We start from the raw sequence: 22,290 nt of genomic DNA on the forward strand, positions 1-22,290 counted from the left end.
TATGAATAAAACTTTGGAGTTTAAAGTGCTTTTGTGGATTATCTTGTTTGATCCTTACAATAATCTTGTTTGTTTATTCAGTTATTCAGGAATGATGTGTCATGCAGTCTGGGAGTGCCAGGAATGCAGTAGAAATAAGGAAGACAAGGTCATTGCCCTCACAGTATATTTGAGAGGGAAGAGATTAAGAACAAAAAATAATGTCACCTGACGAGGTAGTATGGGCAGTTACTGCCACTTTTAAAGTGAGGAAGCATTATAACTCTGATTGTGTGAGTTTATAGTTCAGTGTGGTTTGGGGGGTATCAATTGTTTGGGGGTAATTTACCACTTTTTATTTTTTAAATAAAAATACCCCAGTTCTTTTTATTTTTTAAATAGTGAGATAGGGTCTTACTAAGTGGCTGAGGGTCTCACTAAATTGCTGAGACTGACCTTGAACTTGTAATCCTCCTGCCTCAACCTCTCCAGCTGCTTGAGTGTGCTTGGCATGGTTGTATTTTTGCATTAACATGTAACTATGAAATCATGTTCAAAAATTAAGAGCCATCCAGAATGTAAAGGAATATCCAATTTATTGTTTTTAAATCTATAAGTTAATATATTGAACTTAAAAAATATTGTTGTATGCTTGGAAAAATTGACTGAAAGGATATGGTATATAATAATAGCTACTATGTATCTACTGCTGAGTTAGGGTGTTGTCTCATTTAATCAACAGCTCTTTCAGGTAGGCTTATTATTCCCATTTTGCAGACAAGGAACCTGAGGCAAAGAGATCTTACCAACTTAACTAAGATCAATAACCAATTAATAAATGGCCAGAGTGGGCTGGGATTGTGGCTTAGTGGTAGAGTACCTGCTTCCCATGCATGGGGCATTGAGTTCAATCCTCAGCACCACATAAATGAATAAAATAAAGGGATTGTGTCCATCTACAACTAAAATTATAAAAAATGGCCATAGTGGGGTTTCAGTGTCAGGTAGACAGCATATGAGTTCACACCTTTGATTCCTATGTGAACCTGCCAAAATGGCAGCAGCATTTATCTCTGGAGGAGGGAGATTATGGTAATTTCAGTTTTGGTATCTGTCTTATTATTTGTTTTTGGTACTGGGGATTGAACCCAGGGATGTTTAACTGCTGAGTCATATCCCCAGCCCTTTTTATTTCTTATTTTAAAACAGGTTCTCACTAAGTTGCTGAGGCTGGCTTTGAACCTGTGATCTTCCTGCCTCAGCCTCCCAAGCCAAGGGGATTACAGGTGTGTGACACCACACCCTGCTTTATTTTTTTTTTAATTATTTTTTTAGTTGTAGTTGGACACAATCCCTTTATTTTATTTATTTGTTTTTATGTCGTGCTGAGGATGGAACCTAGTGCCTCGCATATACTAGGCAAGTGCTCAACTGCTGAGCCGCATACAACCCCTGCCCTCTACTTTTTTTAAATATACATTTTAGTTACTTTTTAATATACATTTTTCCACTGGTCAATATAACACATGAAGAACTATTTCCAAATCATTAGATAGCAAACACTTTGAATGCTTTTGAGCTTATACTTTTGTCAATTTTATTGTGGTATAATTTACATACAATAAACTTAACCAATCTAAAGTGTACAGTTCAATTAGTTTTTAAGTTGTTTGCAGTCTTGTAGCTACAAGCACAGCCAAGATTCATAACATTTCTATTCCCTTAAAAAGTTTCCTCATGCCCCTGTGCCCTAACCCCTGCACCCTGGCAGCCCTGATCTTTCACAACAATTTTGCCTTTTTAAAAGAATTCTGTATAAATGAAATCATGCAGGACATAGTCGTTTGTGTGTGGCTTCCTTCACTTGGCAGAATGCTTTCGAGACCCATCCGTGTGGGTGCAGGCACCAGCCGTCCATCTCTTCTCATTGCTGAGTAGTATTCCATTGTTGGAATACAATGCAGTCTGTCTATCCATTTGCCCACCTGATGATCATTTGCGTAGTTTCAATTTGGGGTTATTAAAAATAATAACTGCTAGGAGCATTCATGTCCAAGTCTGTATGGATGCACGATTTCATTTCTCTTGAGTGAAAAACTGGGAAAGGAATTGCTGAGTCATGTGGTGACTGTGAATTGCATGTTATGGGAAAGTGGCTTCAAATTCTTCTAGCTATTCCAGGTCCTTTCGCATTGCTATATGAATTTTAGATCACCCCATCAGCTCAAGTCTGCTACAATTTTGGCTGGGATCACATTGCATTTACAGATCATTTTGCAGAGAATCGACGTCTTAATACTGAGTCTGGATCCTTGAGTGTGGTATTTCTCTTAGCAGTAGTGTTTTGTAGTTTGGGGTGCACCAGTCTTACAGCTTTTCTGTTAAATTTATCCCTAGATATTCCCAATTTTTGATGTTATTATAAATGATGCTTGTTTATAATAATGAAAATTTTAATGATTAATTTGTTTGTTGAAAGTATAAGAAATATTACTGGCTTTGGTATATTGACCTATTGATCTTGCATTCTGCAATCATCCTGATAAACTCCCTTGTTACTTCTAGTTCCTTTAAATTCTAGAGGATTTTCTACACGGATGGTTAGGTTATCCACAGAGGCAAGTTTTACTTTTCTTTTTAAGTGTATGTTTGTATGCTGTGAACTTTAATGTTATATCTTCTTTGCATTTTGGTGAAAATATTTTTCGATTTCCCTTGTGGTTTCTTGATTGGTGTATATATTATTTAGAAGTGTGTAGTTTAATTTCAAGATATTTGGGGATTTTTGGTACCAGGGATTGAACTCAGGAGCACTTAATCACTCAGCCACATCCCTAGCCCTTTTTATTTTTTCTTTTGAAACAGGGCCTTGCTACTAATTTGCTGAGGCTGATCTTGAACTTATGACCCTCCTGCCTTGTCTTCCAAGCTGCTGAGATTATAGGCACAGACCACTGTGCCTGGCTTGATACTGACTTCTAACTTAACGTGCTCTGTGGGGTCTTTAATTATTTTACAAATGTGTGACACTTTGAAGAAACTGAGGTCATTTGAAATTAGGGTATTAATTGAGCCTTGAAGTAATTTTTCTTCCTTTTTCAGGTGAGAGATCAAGCCCAGCGCTGTTCTCGGATTCTTCTGGATATTGAGGCTGGTGCTCCTGTTCTTCTCATCCCAGAAAGTTCCAGATCAAATAAACTGATTGTAGCAAATTTGGGGAAGTTGAAAGTCAAGAACAAGTTTCTCTTTGCTGGTTTTCCTGGGACCTTTTCCTTACAAGATAAGGTCAGCAGTTAATATCCATTTCCTTTTCAGCTCAACAAGTTCCTAGTTTTGTAGGATATGTGTCTTATAGAACATTTCTTGACATTTTATTGACATTTCAGTAAACCTTTTAAATTAAAATAGTACAAAGTTATAACCCTTACTAACTGTATGTAGTAACTTGTTTTAGCAAACACACCAAGGGAACCAAGCCTCCATCTTTGTGTAGTACTTTCTTTATAGGAAAACATTCCTTCTGTGATAATGCTTTATACCGTGTGACTTTTTTCAGAGCATGTGATTTGGCCCATGAAACCTTTTAAAAATGTCTTAATGATAAAAATCTTATATAGTATCTTGCATTGTAGGTTTAAATTACTTTGGCAGTTACTTTTTTTTTTTTTTTCTTTTGGTATTGGGTTGAACCCAGGGCACTTTACCACTGAGCCACATCCTTAGCTCTTTTTATTTTATTTTGAGACAGGGTCTCATTTAGTTGCAGAGGCTGCCCTCGAATTTGCAACCCTCCTATCTCAGCCTCCTGAGTCTGTGGGATTACAGGCTTCTGCCACTGCACCTGGCTGGCAATTACTTATTTCTTTATTTTTTAAATTTATTTTTTAGTTATAGGTGGACATAATATCTTTATTTTATTTTTATGTGGTGTTGAGGATCGAACCCAGTGTCTCACGTGTGCTAGGCGAGCGCTCTACCTCCGAGCCACGACCCCAGCCCCAATTACTTATTTCTTAAAATATTCTTGGAGGTAATCAGGATGGGGATTGCTGTCATTTTCATTTTACATTTGGGGAAATGAGGACACAAAGAAGATAAACAATACCAGTGGAAACACTTAGTAAATCACAGTTGAGAAGACTTTGGAGACTTTCTAATTAGCGCCCTTCACCCATTTCTGCATTTGAGGAGACCAAGTGGTATTTTTGGAGATAGAGAGGTCATTCTTGGTGTGTTTTCATCATTCCTTGCAGGCTTCCAGAGAAGCTTTTCAGTCTCTGCCCATTCAGTACAAACTCCTTTTAGTGTGCCAGAAAAGCACTTAATGAAATTCCCAGCTAGTTATGCCTGTTTTTGGTCTAATAGTTAATAAAATGGAGAGAGAGAGAGCCTTTGAGAAAATGTACCTAAGATTTGATGATAAGATCCTAAGACTGACAAAAACAGCAATAAACAGCTGGTGTGTGTGTGTGTGTGTGTGTGTGTGTGTGTGTGTGTGTGTGTGTATTTTTACTGCAGATTGAACCCAGGACCGCTTTACCTCTGAGTTATAGCCTCAGTACATTAAAAATTTTTTTGAGACAGAATTTTGCTAAATTGCTGAGCCTGACCTCAAACTTATAATTGTCCTGCCCCAGTCTCATGAGTTGCTGAGATTACAGGTGTGTGCCACCATCCCTATCATGTATTTGTTGAATGCTTGTTATATATCAGTCATTGCTAAGCTGTTTAGATATTAAAAGCAACCCCCTGTTTCCTTTGTTTACAACACTTCTGACACCAGTGGCATGGGGTTTTCCCTATACCAACCATTTTCCGGTGCTCCAAATACCCACCAGATGTCCTCCAGTTCAGGTATGGCACTGATTATCCTGAGTTAGCATAGGCCGGCAGGTTTGGGAGCTCACACCTCCCACTTCAGACTCCAGGCACAAGTTCAGCTCTCCATTACTTCTCATCGACCAGCAACAAATTAGGGGCTCCTGCCCTCCTTCCTCATGTTTAGTAATTTGCTATAATGGCTTGTAGAGCTCAGGGGAAGTACATTCACTGGCTTATTATAAAAGAGAAAGGCTACAGATGAGCAGCCAGATGAGTAGGTGTAGAGACCAGGCCTGTGGGGCCCTGAGCACAGGCACTTGTGTCCTTGTGTGTTGGAGTGTATGTACTGCCCTGGACCCACGGTGTCAGGTTCACTAATCTGAAAGCTGTCTGAACCCCATCATCTAGGGTTTTTCACAGAGGTTCCATTGTGTGGGTGTGATTGATTACATCATTGGCCGTAGGTGATAACTTTATATACCTTTCCCCTCCCTAGATGTCTGGGGAATGTAATGGAGAGTTCAGGTTGCATAGTAAGAAGTTCTTTGGAATATACTTGTTTGTGATAAATTTTTATTCTGAAGCCAGACTTTTTTGGGAAGAGCTCAATTATAGTCAGAATGGATGAGCAAGTTTGGTAATACTGTTTGTTTTGCTAACCTTCCTAAAAAGGCTGGGAATGGGGATGAAGCTCAGTGGTAGAGTGCTTGCTTAGCAAGTGTGAGGACCTGGATTCAATTCCATTATCTCCAAGAGAGGAAAAAAACGGGTAATGGAGTATTTTCCTATACCAGATACATCTGTGTGTGGGCTCACAAGGGTACTCTGAAGTTAGCCTTGGAAGAAGAATTGCCAAAATATTTCAAGACATATCTGTAGAAGGGTTTCTGCTTTGTTAAGCCAAATAATAGCACATAATTTGTAGCATTTTAATGAAAATATTTCCCTGTATTTGTTTTTGAGGATTTGATTTTAAGTGGCAGTGCGTACAAGGATCGCTTTTTCTTCAAGGTATAATGTTTGTCTGTCTCCTTATTATTTTGAAAAACCTTATGGGGTTCAGCAGTCAATTCACATTCATATACTTAAAGCAAATGAAAAAACTAACCTTGTAAAACAAAATATTTTATTTCTTGGGAAAGCTTGCTTATTATCTTTTTTTTTTTTTTCTTTTTTGGGCGTAGTGGAGATTGAACCCAGGGGCACTCTACCCTTGAACTATATCCTCAGCCCCCCCCACCTCTTTTTTTAGTTATACACGGACAAAATATATCTTCATTTTGTTTATTTATTTTAATGTGGTGCTGAGGATTGAACCCAGTGCCTCAAAAGTGCAAGGCAAGTGTTCTGCCACTGAGCCACAACCCCAGCCCCTCAGCCCTTTTTGTTTTTTGTTTTGAGACAGGGTCTTGCTAAGTTGCTGAGTTTGGCCTCAAATTTGCAATCCACCTGCCTCAGCCTCCTGAGATACAGGGATTGTAAGTGTGTACCACCATGTCTGGATCTGCTTATAACTTTTTTTTTTAAAAATAAATTATTTACCTACTACCTGCTATATAGAGAAATCCATCTTAAGGCCCATTAAATTGAATTCCTTTTGCTAAGCTGTGTGTAGTACCTCCTTATCCTTAAACCTAGAAAAGCTATCGTTACATACCAGTGGTTGTTCTGTAGAATTCCATAAGGGCTGCGTGGAGTGTCATTTGTTTAAGTATTTGTAGTCAGATAAACTTGTTTGAGAAATTTACCTCTTTACATATACACTCAAATTTAATTGATCAGGGTCCATGTGAAGTGAATAGTTACCTTCTTCACCAAAGGTCACTGTGCATTTACACTGCCCTTTAATGTACTTGGTGATCATTGTCTACTATGCATTTCAGTGGTTAAAGAACAGGAAATACTCCTGACATCAAACCTTACAGAGAGGTTATTTGCCCTCAGTTTCATGACTCGTGTGTGTTTGGAATTGTTTTATATAAATCCATGTCTTAATGAGTATGGGTTTGAATTTTTTTACATATGCTTGCCTTTCATTTTTCTCAACCATGGCTTGTGTTTAAACCATAATATCTAAGTCAGAGTCTTTCAAAAGCTTTGAGTTAATCTCCTCAAGCCACTGGTTTATTTAAACCAACTGTAGAGAAGACATAGAGAGCAATCAAATGAAAGAGCAACAAACATGCTCCAGAGTTTAAATAAACTAAGCGAGAAGGAAGGTTTTAATGTTAAAGTACTTAAATAACAGTACTTACCTAGTAATCTGCTTTGTAAAAAAAAAAAAAATGTAGGAAGTAAGAAATTGTTTCTTTTACTTGTAATTACTACTTAAGATAACTGTGAGAGAACACAGTATTTTCCTCTCCTTTTCCAAAGCTGAGAGGCTAAGATGGTAAACATCTTAGGTAGTACTAGAAGAAAGACCTTTCTTCCTGTCCTCCAATCTGCATGTGACAATGGCTAGCTGGGAATAGTCTGATGATGCAGGAGCCACATGGATACAGTTCTGAGGCTGGGGTGAAGAAGCCCTGGAAGTTTAAAAGCCATTTATCGACTAATTCTGGTGAGAGAGAATTTTCCCTATTAGCAGTTAACTAAAAGCTCTAAGTCTGTAAGAGTATACTTTTTTCAATACAACTACAGAATCTGTTTTGTTCTGTATTGGACTTCTTAGTTTTTATGCCCTTGAGTGGAAACATAAGAGGGATGGCTAACCTTTCTTGTTTTCCATTTTGTTTTAATTTCCATAGTTATGTAGATGAGAAATGCAAACCCATGTGGGGAGAGTTCTAGAAAGTAGAGACACATTGCCATTGCCTAATTCCACTGGAGTCACATTGCCATTAGATACATTTTCTTATGGCAATAACTGCTCCCCCACCCAGCAACAATATATCGTTTTGCCAAGAGATTTACTTTTGAATTTTTCTTTTTAATGAGTTTTCTCTTTTTTTAAAATTTTTTTTAGCTGTTGATAGACCTTTATTTTATTTATTTATATGCTATGCTGAGAATCGAACCCAGTGCCAGGCAAGTGCACTACCCCTGAGCCCCAGCCCCATCCCCTCTTTTGTTGAATTTAACCTAGGTTAAACCTCCTGAAGCATTTCACATCTTGACATTTGCTCTTGAGCTAAAAGATGGTATCTTCTTGCAATATTGGGGTAGTTTTCAGCAAGTATTGAATTATCTGCAACATCTCTGCAGATACTTATCTGTGGCAGGAAGTGTCATGACTCCGATGCTCTCCAGTTGACAGGATCTGTTAGGTTGAGGGAAGCACCAGCACCACAGAGCTTTGAAGATCAGAGGGCCTGAGTAGGGAAGGTCTCAGCCCCCCCCCCCACCCCCGCCCCCACCCCCCCCCCAGCCACTTCTACCTTCCAGTTTTATTTTGTTCCTTCTAGGAGTCAGTGCCTGTAGCCTCTCCTGCCTCCCCAATGGGCACTCCCAGACACAGCACGAGGAAGACGACCAGCACTGAGGACCCCAGGGGGTCCCATTCCCAGGGGCTGCTCACAATGCCTCCTGCTGAAATGGTCCTAGGCAGCCTGAAGAATGAGTGTGTGCCCAGTGTCCCCACCAAGCATCGAGGGCAGCAAGCCACACCGTCTGTCCGCCACGGTTCCAGTAGTCCAGGTAAAAGAGGAGAAAACTGCTGCCTAGAGCTTTAGAAGTGTAAGCATCTTAGGTATAGATTTAGCATTGGGTGGCTTCTACAGTAGGGCTAAATTAGCAAGGTACAATGTAAATAAAGAGATTTGAGATTATCTATTAGTACATTTTCTTCCCCACCACACACACATTTTAATTAATTAATTAATTAATTTATTTGTGTGTGTGGATTATCTATTGAGGCATTTTCCTCCCCACCACACACATTTTTAACTAAAAAAAAATCTTTTTTTTTGTGGTACTGGTGATTGAAGCCAGGGGTGCTCTACCACTGATACATATTCCCAGCCCTTTTTATTTTTTATTTTGAGACAGGGTTGTGCTAAGTGGCCCAGGCTGCCCTTCAACTTGCTATCCTCCTTCCTTAGCCTCCCAGAGTCACTGGGATTACTTCCTTAGCCTCCCAGAGTCACTGGGATTATAGGTGTGTGTCACCATGCCCAACTAGGTGTTTTTCTCCTAGTTCAAGTTAGTTGCTGCCGGGTGGTGATTGCATAAATAGACCAACTCCTGCGTCCTTGTAAGCCACCACCCAGGCACCATCCTTTCAAGTCACTATTTAGTTCTAAAATATAAAAAAAGACCCCTTTAAAGAATACTAGTGTGAATTTGATAACAGCAGAAACACTGTAGACAAAAATTTGAAAAGACATGAATCGTCCAGCTATTGGTACTTTTCTAGAATGTAAGAACCAGCCGTTGGAGTTAGGGCCTCATTTTGGCGTTTGAGTTGTCCAGCATGTTGTGGAAGGTATTTTGGGTAAGTGAGGGGCTCTCAGGAGCTGTCGAGGGAGGCAGAGTATGATGAGCCTCAAGGATCAAGTCAGTGTCAGACTTGAGAGAGGAAGGGCCAACTGAGGAGCTCTGCCTTTCATTCAGTAGACCAAAGACCTACAGTGCCTCGTATTCCTAGAGGTGACAGCGAAGTGGCTCTTAGCCATTTGACAGAGCGAGACGTCTTCATCACTATTTTCAAAGTTATCCTGAAACAATTCCTGTTTGCCAGATCTGGTGGCACTTTATTTCAGCTTTTCATCTTCATGACATCCTTGTCAGATCTTATTTTCTATCCCCCATTTTACGGATGAAGAGACAAAGGCTTAGAGAGATTAAGTGACTCGACCTGTCTGCAGTCATGCTGATGGTGAATGGTAGGCATGGGCTGTGCGTTTTGGCAGTATGACTTCAGAACCTGATGGTTTCGTTTGTTTGTTTGTTTTGGTGTTGGGGATTGAACCCTGTATGTTTAACCAAGTCACCACATCCCCAGCCCTATTTTATATTTTAGAGACATGGTGTCTCTGAGTTACAGCCTCACTCAGTAGCTGAGGCTGGCTTTGAACTTGCCATCTTCACAGGTGGCCTCACATATAGAAGTGATTTGGAGTGTTTTATGGGAAGAAGATCTCATTACTAACATTATTTCTTCTGCTGATTTGTTGGGTTTTCCCCTGAAATTCCCTTCGTAGTGACACAGTGAAGGATGAAGGTGGTGGTTTTCACATATCCTATACTCCTAGATTCTGGACAGTACTCTAGGGAGTCTCTGAAGCCTACTCATTCTCATTTCTTTCCCTCTTCTACCAAATCAGCTCCTCTTTGGTCTGTCTCATGTATTTGTTAGTGTAATCAGCCAATCAAGAACTGTATTGATCAAATTCCTGCTTAATGCCAGGTGTTGTAGTATTTTGTTCTCCAGTATATGAACATGGTTAGACATGGTTCCAGTACTTTTGAACTAATGAGAAAGATATTAAATAAAATGACAATGCTGATAGCTATAATAAATATTATGGAAAAGACAAGACAAATGCAGAGGAACAGTTTAGATTGAAGGGGGAAGGTCACACCACTGGGACAGCTTGTCCAGGAAGCATGGCATTTAGGGGAGGCAAAGGCTTGTGAGCCTGGAGGCCTAGCGAGCCATTGGAGAATGGCTAGAGATGAGGCTGGGAAAGTAGGCTGTGGGTTTAAGCAGGAGGTTGTAGGAATTTGAATAACTTTAAAGAGTGCATTTGGGTTAAACAGAACCATTAAAGAGGATAAAGGAAGGGAATGTGGTGGTCTATTTATTTTTAAGGATTACTCAGGTATTTTGTGGAGAGAGTGGATTTGTGAGGACCGTGACGGAATTCTGTAGGTGTGTTGGAGAAGAGCTTGTGGTGGTGTAGGCAAGAACAAGGGCAGCTTGGATTTGAACAGTGGTAGTAGAAATGGTTAAATACAGCGTTTAAAAAGAATTCTGCTGCTGGGAAGTTTGTAAACTTTTAGTTAGTGTTGTCTCTAGGAGGGCATTGTGCGTGAAGCCATTTTTAGTCATACACTCTGTACCCTCAGTTGTCGTCTCAGGACAGGCAAGGAATACTGATGGCAGGTGTGGCATGGTGTGCCTGGCCCAAGGATAGGCAGGTGAATGTGTGGGCACACGGAGCTTCGCCTAGGGAGGTTGTGGGGCCCTGGTGGAGACCTCTGCAGAAGACAGACAGATTTCTGAGTAGTGGAGGGCAAGGGGAAGCCAGCAATTCTAAATATTTTCCAAAGACAGGATGAACTTTATTTTGACTTTTTAATTTTGTTTTTGGATTCTTTCTCTTCATTCTCTCTCTTTCCTGTTCTTGGTAGAAGACCATGTCTGCTTGCTGGATTGTGTCGTCGTGGATCTGCAGGACATGGACCTCTTTGCTGCAGAACGATGTCCGCGAGAGTACCCCGCGACCTCGGAGGACAGGAGTGGGGATCTGATCTTCCCCTCCTATTTTGTGCGACAGACGGGAGGAAGCCTCTTAACAGAGCCCTGTAGGCTGAAATTGCAGGTGGAAAGAAATCTGGACAAGTGAGTGTCTTCTCTGGATAGCTGTGTAAGTAGAACCTTAATAACTGGAAGTCAGTGCGATTATGGTAAATCAGGAAGAGCACAGGTACTCATTTTATTTGCCTATTTACCAAACGTTATTTGAATCCCTACTGTGTGTTGGACATGAAGGCTGCTGTGATGAAAGAGAAAACTTTTGCCCTCTAGGAGCTTACGTTGTGGAATAAGGAAGGCAAGTAGGTGATTCTAATTGAGTGTTTGATTCAGTGACATAAACTGTGTTCCAAGATTGTACAAGTGCCTTGGAAACCATGAGGAAGGGACCCAAATTTAGCTTGGATTTGGTGGTGAGGGCAGGCGAAGTATTCTGGAAGAGGTAGACATTCCAAATATGGTAGATTCTGGACCTGCCATAGCTGTTCACCCTGGAACTCCATGTAATTCCCTTAGCTGTTCAGATACAGATTTGCCCTTGAAACTACTTCAGGAAGAGTAGGGAGCTGACCCAGATTGACCATGTATCTGGCCTCAGACACAGGATGCTTTATTTCTATAGTTGAGACCTTGCTTGAGTTGTCATTAGTTCCTTATCTTCCTGGGAAATGAACATTCCTAGATCTACCTAAGACCAGCAGCATTTGACTGTCAGGGCCACCAGTCCTCGGGGACTAGAACCTGGATCACAGTGTGTGATATCTTTCAGTGTGGGGCATTGATTTTGGGGAAAATAGCATTTTGCATGTGAACTCCAGGGACAGAGGAAGCGTGGCTGTGTCAGTGAAAGAGATTTCATTAGTAGCATTTTGAAAAGCACCCTTGTTACTTGTGTGGAAAGTAATTCTGATTCCCCTCTGACCTCTCCCTTCCAGGGGGAGTCATTTCGTGCCACTCTTTTCATTCCTTTCTGAATAAGTTTTGAGTTCAGACGCTGTCACTGTGTGTTTGTGTCTCTCTGACTTGTTAGTCAAATGCTCCCTGGCTGTTGTTCGGTTATGGTTGGCCTGGGCTATATTTGGTTTTACTGGTTTAGCAGTCTTAAGAGCAGCTTCATTATTTAGAAATTGAATACTTTGTTTTCTTTTTGAGAAGTGCTTTCCCCCGCCAAAAAAGTGTTTTGCTGTTCTTACCTAAACTTTACCCATTCCCATCATATGTGCAGATAATTATATTCTTGTTAGCCCAGGTAGAAGGTGCTGCTGAACACAGGTGTGGTTCACAGAGACAGGGGCCAAGTGGCACCTGGTAATCCTTTCCATTTGCTTTATTGATTACATCATTGGTCATCTTAAACTATTATCTGTAGATTTTTCTCTGTAGGCAATTTCCCCCACTTTTCCCAGTACTGGGAATCAAACGCATAGCCTTATCTATCACACGTGAGACAAGTGCTCTACCACTGAGCCATGTCTATAGCCTGAAATGATCTATTTATGTTCCTCTTCCACTTCAAATCCTAACCCTGTCCTTCCCGTGCTCAGAGTACAGGGTCTGTAGGATCCCTGCTTACTCCACCCACGAAAGCTCGCTCGTGTTGGGACGAAGTTGGTTGTTTCCCTAGTCCTGGACATCTTCAGCTTCAGTCTGCCCATCCCTTCTGAGACGAGTCACCTGTCACATTTTATCCTAATTCATGTCCCATCTGGGCTCTGTAGGAAGCACTGGTTCATTTTATCTATCTGTCTGTCTGTCTATCTATCTATCTATGTGATGCTGTGGATAGAACCCAATGCCTCATGCATGCAAAGCAAGCACTTTACCAATGAGCTGCAACCCCAGCCCCCTATTTTACTTTTTTTTTTTTGGTACTGGGGATTGAACTCAAGGGTACTCAATCACTGAGCCATATCCCCAGCCCTGTTTTGTATTTTATTTAGAGACAGGGTCTCATTGAGTTGCTAAGCGCCTCACCATTGCTGAGGCTGGCTTTGAACCCGCAATCCTCCTGCTTCAGCCCACCGTAATGCTGGATTACAGGCTTGTGTCACAGTACCCAGCCTGGTTTATTCTTTTAGTTACCACTAAATCTGAAGAGTTAAGTAAAAGTTTTGGTTTTTCTTTTTTATTGCTTTTACAACTATAATGTTTAAGTGATTTCTGAGTCTTATGAAGTTTTCCACGTTAATAGGCTAGTTAGTTCACCTCACCACTCACAGACACCCACAGTTTTTTTTTTTTTCCCCCCCAGTGGTGGTATTGGGGATGGAATCTCTGCAAAAACTCTACCACTGAGCTACACCCATAGCCCATTTAGCTCAGCTTAGATTTGAGAATTTTACAAAATTATATTTGGGGAGAAAAGGGTTTTCTTTTTTTGTGTTGGCATGTGCTGGTCATGCTGATTTGCTTCTGTTGGAGGTACACGAGGTTCTTGTCGGGGGTGTTAGTTACCAGGCTGGTAATGCGGGGGGCGCTTGTTTCTGGGAGTGGGTCAGGGTGGGGTTAGTGAACTCTTTCTGAAGGTGGTTTTTCTTTTTTTTGTAGAGAAATAAGTCATACTGTGCCCGACATATCTATCCATGGCAGTCTCTCCTCAGTCCACTGCTCGCTAGATTTGTATAAATACAAGCTGATCCGAGGCTTATTAGAGAACAACCTTGGAGAACCCATAGAGGAATTTATGCGGCCGTACGATTTACAAGACCCAAGAATTCACGTGAGTGAGACCTCATGTTCTTATGGAACTCTGGTAGTCTTGACTGATGTCACCCTGTGTATATTCCTCAAACTCACCTGGAGAAAGAAGATGGAATAACAAGAAAGTTAATTTCTTGACCCAGGAACACATTTTTAGGTTGGCATCATTAGATCTGAGTTGATCTGCACTTTTCTTTTACAGACTGTTCTGAGTGGAGAGGTATACACTTGCATGTGCTTCCTCATTGACATGGTAAATGTAAGCCTGGAGCTTAAAGACCCAAAAGGAAAAGAGGGTGCTGGGTCCCTCGCCAGGTATGTGACTTCTTTGTTTCACCCCAATTTTCAGAAATTGGGGGATTTCAAATACAATAACCTTGGGTTTCAGATTCTTCTAGGAAAAAACAGAACAAAACAGAAGCTTAGCAATATTAGGCCAAGGTAGCAGTAATGTAAGCAATGCACTGATTTTGTACTAGAGGAAAGGAGAGGGTACAGCAAGGTGGTCCACAGTTGGGTGAAGCCTGTTCACAGAGTACTTCTGCCAGGATAGGTTAGGTTACACTATTGTAGCAGCCCCACATACCAGTGATCTGAAACTGAAAATGTGTGTTTCTTCTCAAGGTAGATGACCATTGTGAGTGGTAGCCTGCTGTTATTTAGTCACTCAGGGTGACAGACTGTTGGGATTTTTGTTTGTTTGAGGTGGGTGTCACTATGTTGCCCAGATTGGCCTTGAACTCCTGGGCTCAAGTGACCTCCTGCCTCAGCCTCTCAGGTAGCTGGGACCACAGGTATGTACCTTCTTTCTCAGCCTACTGAGTTTTTAATGTACCAGAGAGAGAACTAAGAGACCTGGGACAGACGGTCTCGAATGGTAGTGGAATGCTCAGGTATACCTCAGAGCCAGGACCTGAAGGAGTGCGGAGGGCCATCCTGCATGTGTCTGCACGGATGGATGGCACTAGTGACTACCCCACTGCTTAACTTTTCAGAAATTGGGGGATTTCAAGTCCAAAAATCTTGGATTTCAGATTCTTCTAGGAAAAACAGAACAAAACAGAAGCTTAGCAATATTAGGCCAAGGTCCTTGCTTGGAAGCATCTGAAAGCTGAGTAGCAGCTGTCCCTTGTAGGGACAACTGTCCCATGTGCTCACCTAGCAGTTCACAAACTTTGTCACGCACTTGGTCTGTGTAGATGTAGGAGTTTTGGAAACTTCAAGATTGCGTTCACACTTGGTAACTTCTTGTTTTGATCCCTTTCACAGCCCCATAAGGCTAAGCACCATTACTCCTGTTTTCCAGATAGGATTTCAGACTAGAATAAGGTTGTGTGGCTGGGAAAGTTGTTCCACAGTTGAGAAGAGGGTGTCAGGGCTGGCGATGTCCCTGCTGAGGCACTCTGTCTCCTAGCTTGTCTTTCTGTTGGCAGCCTGTGCCTCCTTGACTCAGCCAAGGGAGCATGCTGTAGTGAACTTGGGGTCCTACTCTGATGTGGCAGCTCTCTGAGAGCCAGCAGTTTTCCTGATGCCTGGCTGTGCCCTTAGTTCTCCTTAGTATGGAACAGTTCTGTATATATTGCTACAGTAGTACTGAGTATGAATTTCCCATTGTAGCTTTCTCTTGTGATTAAAAAAAATTCAGTTCCTAATACGTTTCCCATTCTTGGATTAATTGAGTTATTGCTCTGTGTGGAGAGTAGTATGTATTGTGGTTGTTCCCAGTAACCTCAGTGATCTTATACAGAGATTTTTGCAGACTCTAGAGAGAGATAGATATACAGGAAAGGGAGAAGTCGATGGATGAAGGTCTAAAGGCACCCTTAACACCTGTTGGGGATTGTTATAAATATATAGTCTTCTTAGAGATATTATGGGAAATGGGAATAATAGTGAATCAAGCATATAATAAATTTGTGGTATTGTTACTCCTCCCAAAATTCCTATGAATAAAATCATCTCTTTGGATTTGCAAAAGTAGCATCCAAGGCAAAGTGCCACTGAGTGCAATTTGAAGAATCTGTTAAAATCAATTCAAGATCTCAAAATGAAAGTTATTTTCCTTCACACAATGTAAATATATTGATGATTTTCTCTTGTTATCTCAAACTTAATTAACTTTGTAATGTAGAAGTGTCTTTAGCATTTTGTTTGTTTTCTCCCTTTTAGATTTGACTTCAAGAAATGTAAACTGCTCTATGAGAGTTTTTCCAACCAAACCAAATCTATTAATTTGGTTTCCCATTCAATGATGGCTTTTGACACCCGCTATGCTGGGCAGAAGTGCAGCCCTGGCGTGAGCAATGTGTTCAACTGCATTTTTCAGCCTTCCAAGAACAGCAGCACACCCCAAGGATCTATTCAGATTGAACTTCATTTCAGGTAGTAGAACCAAACCCTCACACCGCCTTCCTTCAGGGACATCTTTCTTTTTGTGGCCTGTGGGTCAAGTCCATTTTGGCTTTAGGACATCCAAGGGCTCACTAAAAAATAAATAGTGGTTCATCTGTGAAGTGTGCTGGATGTTGACTGGTTTCTCCTGCACTCTTGCAGTTTAATGCCTTGGCCAAAAGGTGTCTCTGTGGCCTTACCAAAAAGGAAGTGGGGCGGGGCTGGTGGGCTGGTGACAGAGTGCTTCCCTGCCTCCCGTGAGCGGAGAGCAAAGTATTTCAGAATTGAGCAGGAGGTCCGGAAAGTCAGCCTCTTGGTAAGCTTTAATTTGTAAAGTGACTCCAGTTTAAGCTTAAAACAAACAAACAAACAAAACCCCCCAAAACAAAAAACAACCACCACCACCAAAAACAAAAACCCTTAACTTTTGGCCTGTAATGAAAGGAAAGGTGGTTTTGACTTTAATACCAGTTTGTTAACCCAGGTCTCGCTGGCTCAATTCCCAATAGAAACGGTTTTTTTACGTGTTCAGATCACAGTATGCTTTTCTCTGTGGTATCGTGGGAGGCAGTGTCATGTGTGGAAAGAGCGTGTTTTGGAATCAGTCAGACCACGGCTCAAAACCGGGGCCTACCTCTCCTAGTGTGCACTAGGACAAGTGATTTGTCCTCTTTGTGACTCAACTTCCTCTTATGATATATAAAGCAATAAGTATGCCCACTTCATTGGGTAGAAGTCAGACTTAACATAACTGAGGCATGTTGCTTGGCACAGATGGTAGCTGCTGTAATTGTTGTTACTGATGCCCCTTGCACTGTTTTATGATATACTCTAGTAAGATTTATGACTACAGGAGTATGGACCCAAAAACCAAATAACTAGGTTTGATCTAAAGAAGTCCTTCAGTGAAAATCTAGAAGGAGACCTTGGAATCAATGTCAGATTCATTCTCTTAGTATTAATGCCATCAGATGTGCTATGAATATGAATAATTAATTAAAAAGACTGGGGAAATTTCATAATTAGGCAAACACATAAAATAATTATAAAGGATATTCTTGTATTCATGTGTTCTTATATGCCTGACATTTTACTGTGCTGTTTAGAATTCCTCAGAGTGGAGGATTTTCTTAGGGAGAGGTCCCATTCTCTCCACCTATCCCTGGGAAGTCTAGCAGAGGAGAACGTAGACTTTTGTGGGAACGTTCTTCTGTGAGTGCAGGGGCAGGAGTGCTTATGCCTGGGATGGGCCCACTGTAAGCCGGGCACCTTACTGTCAGTTGAATCCTTAGGAGTCTGCAAAGCAGGTGGCTTCTCCCCACTTTCACAGGTGTGGAGAAGACACACTTGGAGGATAGCTAAGTGATTCTCGTGGCACACAACTAAGAAGCCAGGTCGTCAGAACTCTGGCGCTGGTGACTCTAACTCTTCAAGCCCCTTGGCTCCCTGTCGCGGGCTCATTGCAGCTGTGTGATAAGGTGGTGCTCGTAGCTCCTTTGCTGGGAGGTGCTCACTGGAACAGTTACTTGCATGTATTTGGTTCATCTACAGAGATAACTTCTCTTTGGTTTTCTTTATTATTATTGACCTGACTCCCTAAGCTTTCAGCTAGTTGTCCCACCCACATATATTTAATATACAAGGAGCCTTGAAATATTATTCTATTCATGTACTAAAGATATATAATTTCTTATAGTCAATTTATAAGGCCTTACCTTGGTTCTTGCTAACAGAAATACCATTGTTAGGGAGAGGAATAAACTATTCTCTTGATTGGAACTTTGAACGCTTTCCGTGTCTCAAGAAGAATTACTCTTCTGTTGGGATTTTGTGTGTCAAATATAAATCACTTCACAGTGTTTAAAGGCTTGAAATATTTTCCAGAGAAGGGATCTGACACACTGTGACTTTCCAGTTAGTGCAGAGTTCTGACAGTCTGTGTTCAAAATGGGGTGGAAAAATTTTACTGAGGGCAACATTTTTTCTCTATTACAAAAGGGCAGAGTGTTTCTGTGACAAATGCCGTGTTTGTAGGATGGAGACGTGCATCATGATGCCCTTTCACTGGAGGCAGTGAGCCAGGTTTAGGAGAAATGAGACTCCAGAAAGCAGCCTTAGAAATATCCCCAACCAGCCTTTCCTGAGTCGAGCTGGCGGCAGGCAGGCATTGGCAGTAGCCAGAGCCCGGACCCTGGCTGTAGAGCCAGGTTCCACCTAGAAACCCCATGGCAGTGCCCCTCGCCTGGGATTCCTATCTTGGCAGGACTAAGAACCTCCCTTAGACATTTGCCTAAATGTAAAATTTGTAGTAATAGCCACTATAAAACAAGCGTTGTGGGCTAGAGGTGTGGCTCGAGTTCATGAAGGCCTGGGTTCCACCCCAGCACCACAAAAACACCCAACCAACCAACCAAACAAAAACGTGCACAAAAGAACACACAACTAATATGCCCGTCCCTGTCTTGGGAGCGTGGGGGCTAGACCCCTGGTAAATGTCACCCTACTTTTTTTCTTTCTCAGGCTAAAAGACTTGGACTCTCAGGTCAGTGTCAGCTAGAAACCACCTGGTACTAGATGTCACCTTGGTGTTTATGGCAAAGTGTTCCTAGGCGTCAAAGGAGAAAGCCTAATTGATGTTAAAACTGCCTGTGTGGAAGGCAGCAGGGTTTCTCAGACACCTGCTGTGCTGTGTCTCCTCTGCTGTTCACAGTCTTGTTTTTTAAATTAGGGAACAGCCGGGGAAGATGGGTGACTTATCCAGGATGTCTCAATTGTACACAACAGGATTTAAGTCTAAGTCTCTTCCTATTATACCAGAGTTTCTCAGCCTCAGCCCTACAGGTTGAATATCTCCAATCTAGAATGTTTGGGCCAGAAGTGTTTCAAACTTTGGATTTTTTTCAAATTTTGGAATATCTGTATAGACTTTGTTGGGTAAGCATTCCTAATCCAAAGATATAAAATATGAAAAGCTCTCAGATTTTGGAGTACTTTGAATATTTGGATGGGGGATGTTCACACTGCCTTGATGTTTTGGGTCAGGTAATTCCCAGCCATGTGACTGTCCTGCGCATTAAGGTGGTGAGCCAAGTCCTGACCTCTAGCAGAAGCCGATAGCAGCCCCTCAGTGGGACAGGCAAAAATGCCTCCAGACACCACCAAATGTCTCCTGGGGAAAGACATTAATTGAACTCACTGGGCTATGCTATACTTCTTTTTTTCATAGCATATTCTTATTTTAAAAAGAAGATTTTTTTTTTTTTTTAAAGCATGTGCTGTGTGTGTGCTTAAGGAAGACCTGGAATACCACCTGCTTTGGTGGTAGTACACCAACTAGAAGGTTATTGAAATACCTGCTCCTTTTTCTGTTTTATGTTTGCTGTCTTCTTTCTTGTAGGTCTACAAAAGATTCCTCCTGTTTTACAGTAGTTCTCAACAATCTCCGTGTATTTCTCATATTTGACTGGCTGTTATTGGTCCATGATTTTCTCCACACTCCCAGTGATATTAAAAAACAAAATGTTACTCCTTCTCACCACCGAAACTCCAGCAGTGAATCTGCTGTGGTCCCTAAAACTGTGAAGAGTGGAGTAGTGACCAAGCGGTCTTCTCTTCCTGTGTCCAATGAGAGGCACCTGGAGGTCAAGATCAATGTAACAGGTAACTACCCAGAGGTGTGATTCATCTGTTCTTAATTGGATGTTCGCTTGGCACCCGTTCTATAGGATGATTTCTCTGTTGGCTCTCGTTTTTAGACTTGAGCACGTTCAAGTGTTAAGATTCTTGACCCGTTTTCAGGTGTGAGCTGCCTGGTCCCACTGAAGCTGTGGGGTCTCTTATCTCACTCCTCTGCCCCCTAGTGCATGTACCCCGGCTGAGCTCCTGCCTGGGCAGAGGTCTATTTTGCTAATTTGAAATCTGGCTTTAATTTTTTGTTACATCTGTGGGGCCCCAACAGTTGTGCCTTACTGAGTCTAGGCAAATTTGGTATGTGGAAATCTCAGTTTTTAAAGGTAAATAAGTGAGAGGGTTGTTATTTTCTTTACAAAAAGAATATTTTCCTGGGCAGGGGTTATGGCTCAATGGTAGAGCACTTGCCTAGTATGTGTGAGACACTGGGTTCGATTCTCAGCACTGCATATAAATAAATGTGTGTGTGTGTATGTGTGTGTGTATGTGGTATGTGTGTGTGTGAATATATATATATATGTTCTTTCATTCATATATATTTATATACATATATATGAATGAAAGAATATTTTCCTTTACAGAGGGGTTTACTGAGGCTTTTATTGACTAGTGGGTTCTTCAAGTACATTTGTATGTGTTGTGTATACCTGACTTATCAGTGGTTTTGATGAAGTTGGCTTATACAGTGTGTATTAAAAGCTTGTTCTACACATGGTTTAAAAATACTTTATTGGTGCATTAAAATTATACATAATAGCTGGGTTTCTTTTCTTTTTAATATTTAGTTGTAGATGAACACACAGTATCTTTATTAATTTTTATGTGGTGCTGAGTATTGAACCCAGTACCTCACACATGCGAGGTAAACGCTTTACCACTGAGCTACAGCCCCAGCCCCAGCCCCAATAGCGGGATTTCTAATGCCGCATTTGTGCATGCATGTAGCCTAGTTTGATCAATCTCATTCCCAGCACCTCCCCCCATACGTGGTTCTTGATGGAGACAGTGTGGAGCAGAGTAAGTTTGCTCTATACAAATGAGTAGTGAACTCCATACCTGCTGATTTTAAAAGTCTTGACATTGGTGATCTGCGGTCTTTATAGATGGTGCGAACAGCTTCACGCATGCAGTCGTGGTGCTTTGTGCTGCCTGAGCAGCATCACTGTCTGAATCGACTTCCTGGGGCTTTAAATGAGGCCATCATTAGACACAGGATGCTTCTCTGAGTAGGTGTCAGGCCTCCCACAGGCCCTGGGACGCAGTTTCCGTCGTCTAAAGACAGATGCTCGAGGGACAAACCACACCGCAGCCTTTTTGTCTGGTCGGTGCTCTGCTGGCTCAGCTCTGCATGGCCAGGCCAGAGAGTTTGTTCAGGATGACAGTGAAGCAAAAGGTCGCTGGTCAGTGTTCTCCAGCTTCCTGGCTGTGCCCTGACTCACGATGCTTTCTTCCCCAGGCACGGAGTTTGTGGTCGTTGAAGATGTGTCCTGCTTCGACACCAATGCCATTATTCTGAAAGGCACTACAGTGCTCACCTATAAGCCCCGCTTTGTTGATCGCCCCTTTTCAGGAAGTTTGTTTGGCATCGAGGTAAGAAGTCTGTGTTGGTTACAGCCCTGCACGCTGGGCAGAGAGAAGCACCCAGAAAAGGCTTTGCCTCCTGAACTTTCATGTGAAGAAATGACCTGTGGAATTGGAGGACCTTGCCCTCTCCATTTCTCTTTCTTTCCGACTGCATGCAGAGGGCCTTTTCCTCTCACACCCTCCTGCGCTCTTCTGGTCCCTATCCCCAGTGAGGCACCTTGATGAGTCCTCTTGTTCTGCAGGTGAGGCAGCAGTCCTCATTTCGCTTGTGTCGCCTTTGCCCCACATTGAACACTGTCCTGTGGCCAGGGCTTTGAGGCAGTGGAGACCTGCTGAGGAAAGGGGTCAGGGATTTTATGTGCCATCCCTTCAGAAATATCTTAGATATAAAAGAGGACCTTGTCTCTAACAGTGGTGCCGTTGGCTCCAGTTCCATTTGTGAAGGAGATGATTTGCTCCAGAGTGGCCTTTGTAGCCTAAGAATTTTATTATGCAAAAGCTGTTGTGGTTCATTTTGAGCTATGGGTTGTGGAGGCAGCAGGGCAGATGTGTTTGCCTGTTCTTAATTCACTGTCTCAGCTGACGTTCCTCTTTGCAATGTTAGAATATTTAGTCAGGATTCTGTTCCGCCTAGTGTTGAACTTTTTGTGCCTTACTTTTCCCAGTGCTATTGCTCAGGGGATGAATGAGTAAAACTCATTTTT

At 41.8% G+C, this 22,290-nt stretch overlaps 1 protein-coding gene across 2 annotated transcripts in view; it reads left to right on the plus strand.

Annotated features, from left to right (window-relative positions):
* Nucleotides 1-22,290, plus strand: part of Vps13d (vacuolar protein sorting 13 homolog D) — a 244,841-nt gene that overhangs the window by 61,367 nt on the left and 161,184 nt on the right. For both annotated transcript variants that reach the window (XM_026397870.2, XM_077791173.1), the window contains exons 25-32: nucleotides 3,082-3,264; nucleotides 8,208-8,439; nucleotides 11,098-11,308; nucleotides 13,769-13,940; nucleotides 14,124-14,236; nucleotides 16,091-16,303; nucleotides 19,710-19,972; nucleotides 21,459-21,592. In XM_026397870.2, coding sequence (XP_026253655.2) covers nucleotides 3,082-3,264; nucleotides 8,208-8,439; nucleotides 11,098-11,308; nucleotides 13,769-13,940; nucleotides 14,124-14,236; nucleotides 16,091-16,303; nucleotides 19,710-19,972; nucleotides 21,459-21,592 — 1,521 coding nt within the window. The remainder of the gene's footprint in view (nucleotides 1-3,081; nucleotides 3,265-8,207; nucleotides 8,440-11,097; nucleotides 11,309-13,768; nucleotides 13,941-14,123; nucleotides 14,237-16,090; nucleotides 16,304-19,709; nucleotides 19,973-21,458; nucleotides 21,593-22,290) is intronic.

The sequence above is a fragment of the Urocitellus parryii genome, chromosome 11 (genome assembly GCF_045843805.1).
Source record: "Urocitellus parryii isolate mUroPar1 chromosome 11, mUroPar1.hap1, whole genome shotgun sequence".
NCBI classification, from domain to species: Eukaryota; Metazoa; Chordata; class Mammalia; order Rodentia; family Sciuridae; genus Urocitellus; species Urocitellus parryii.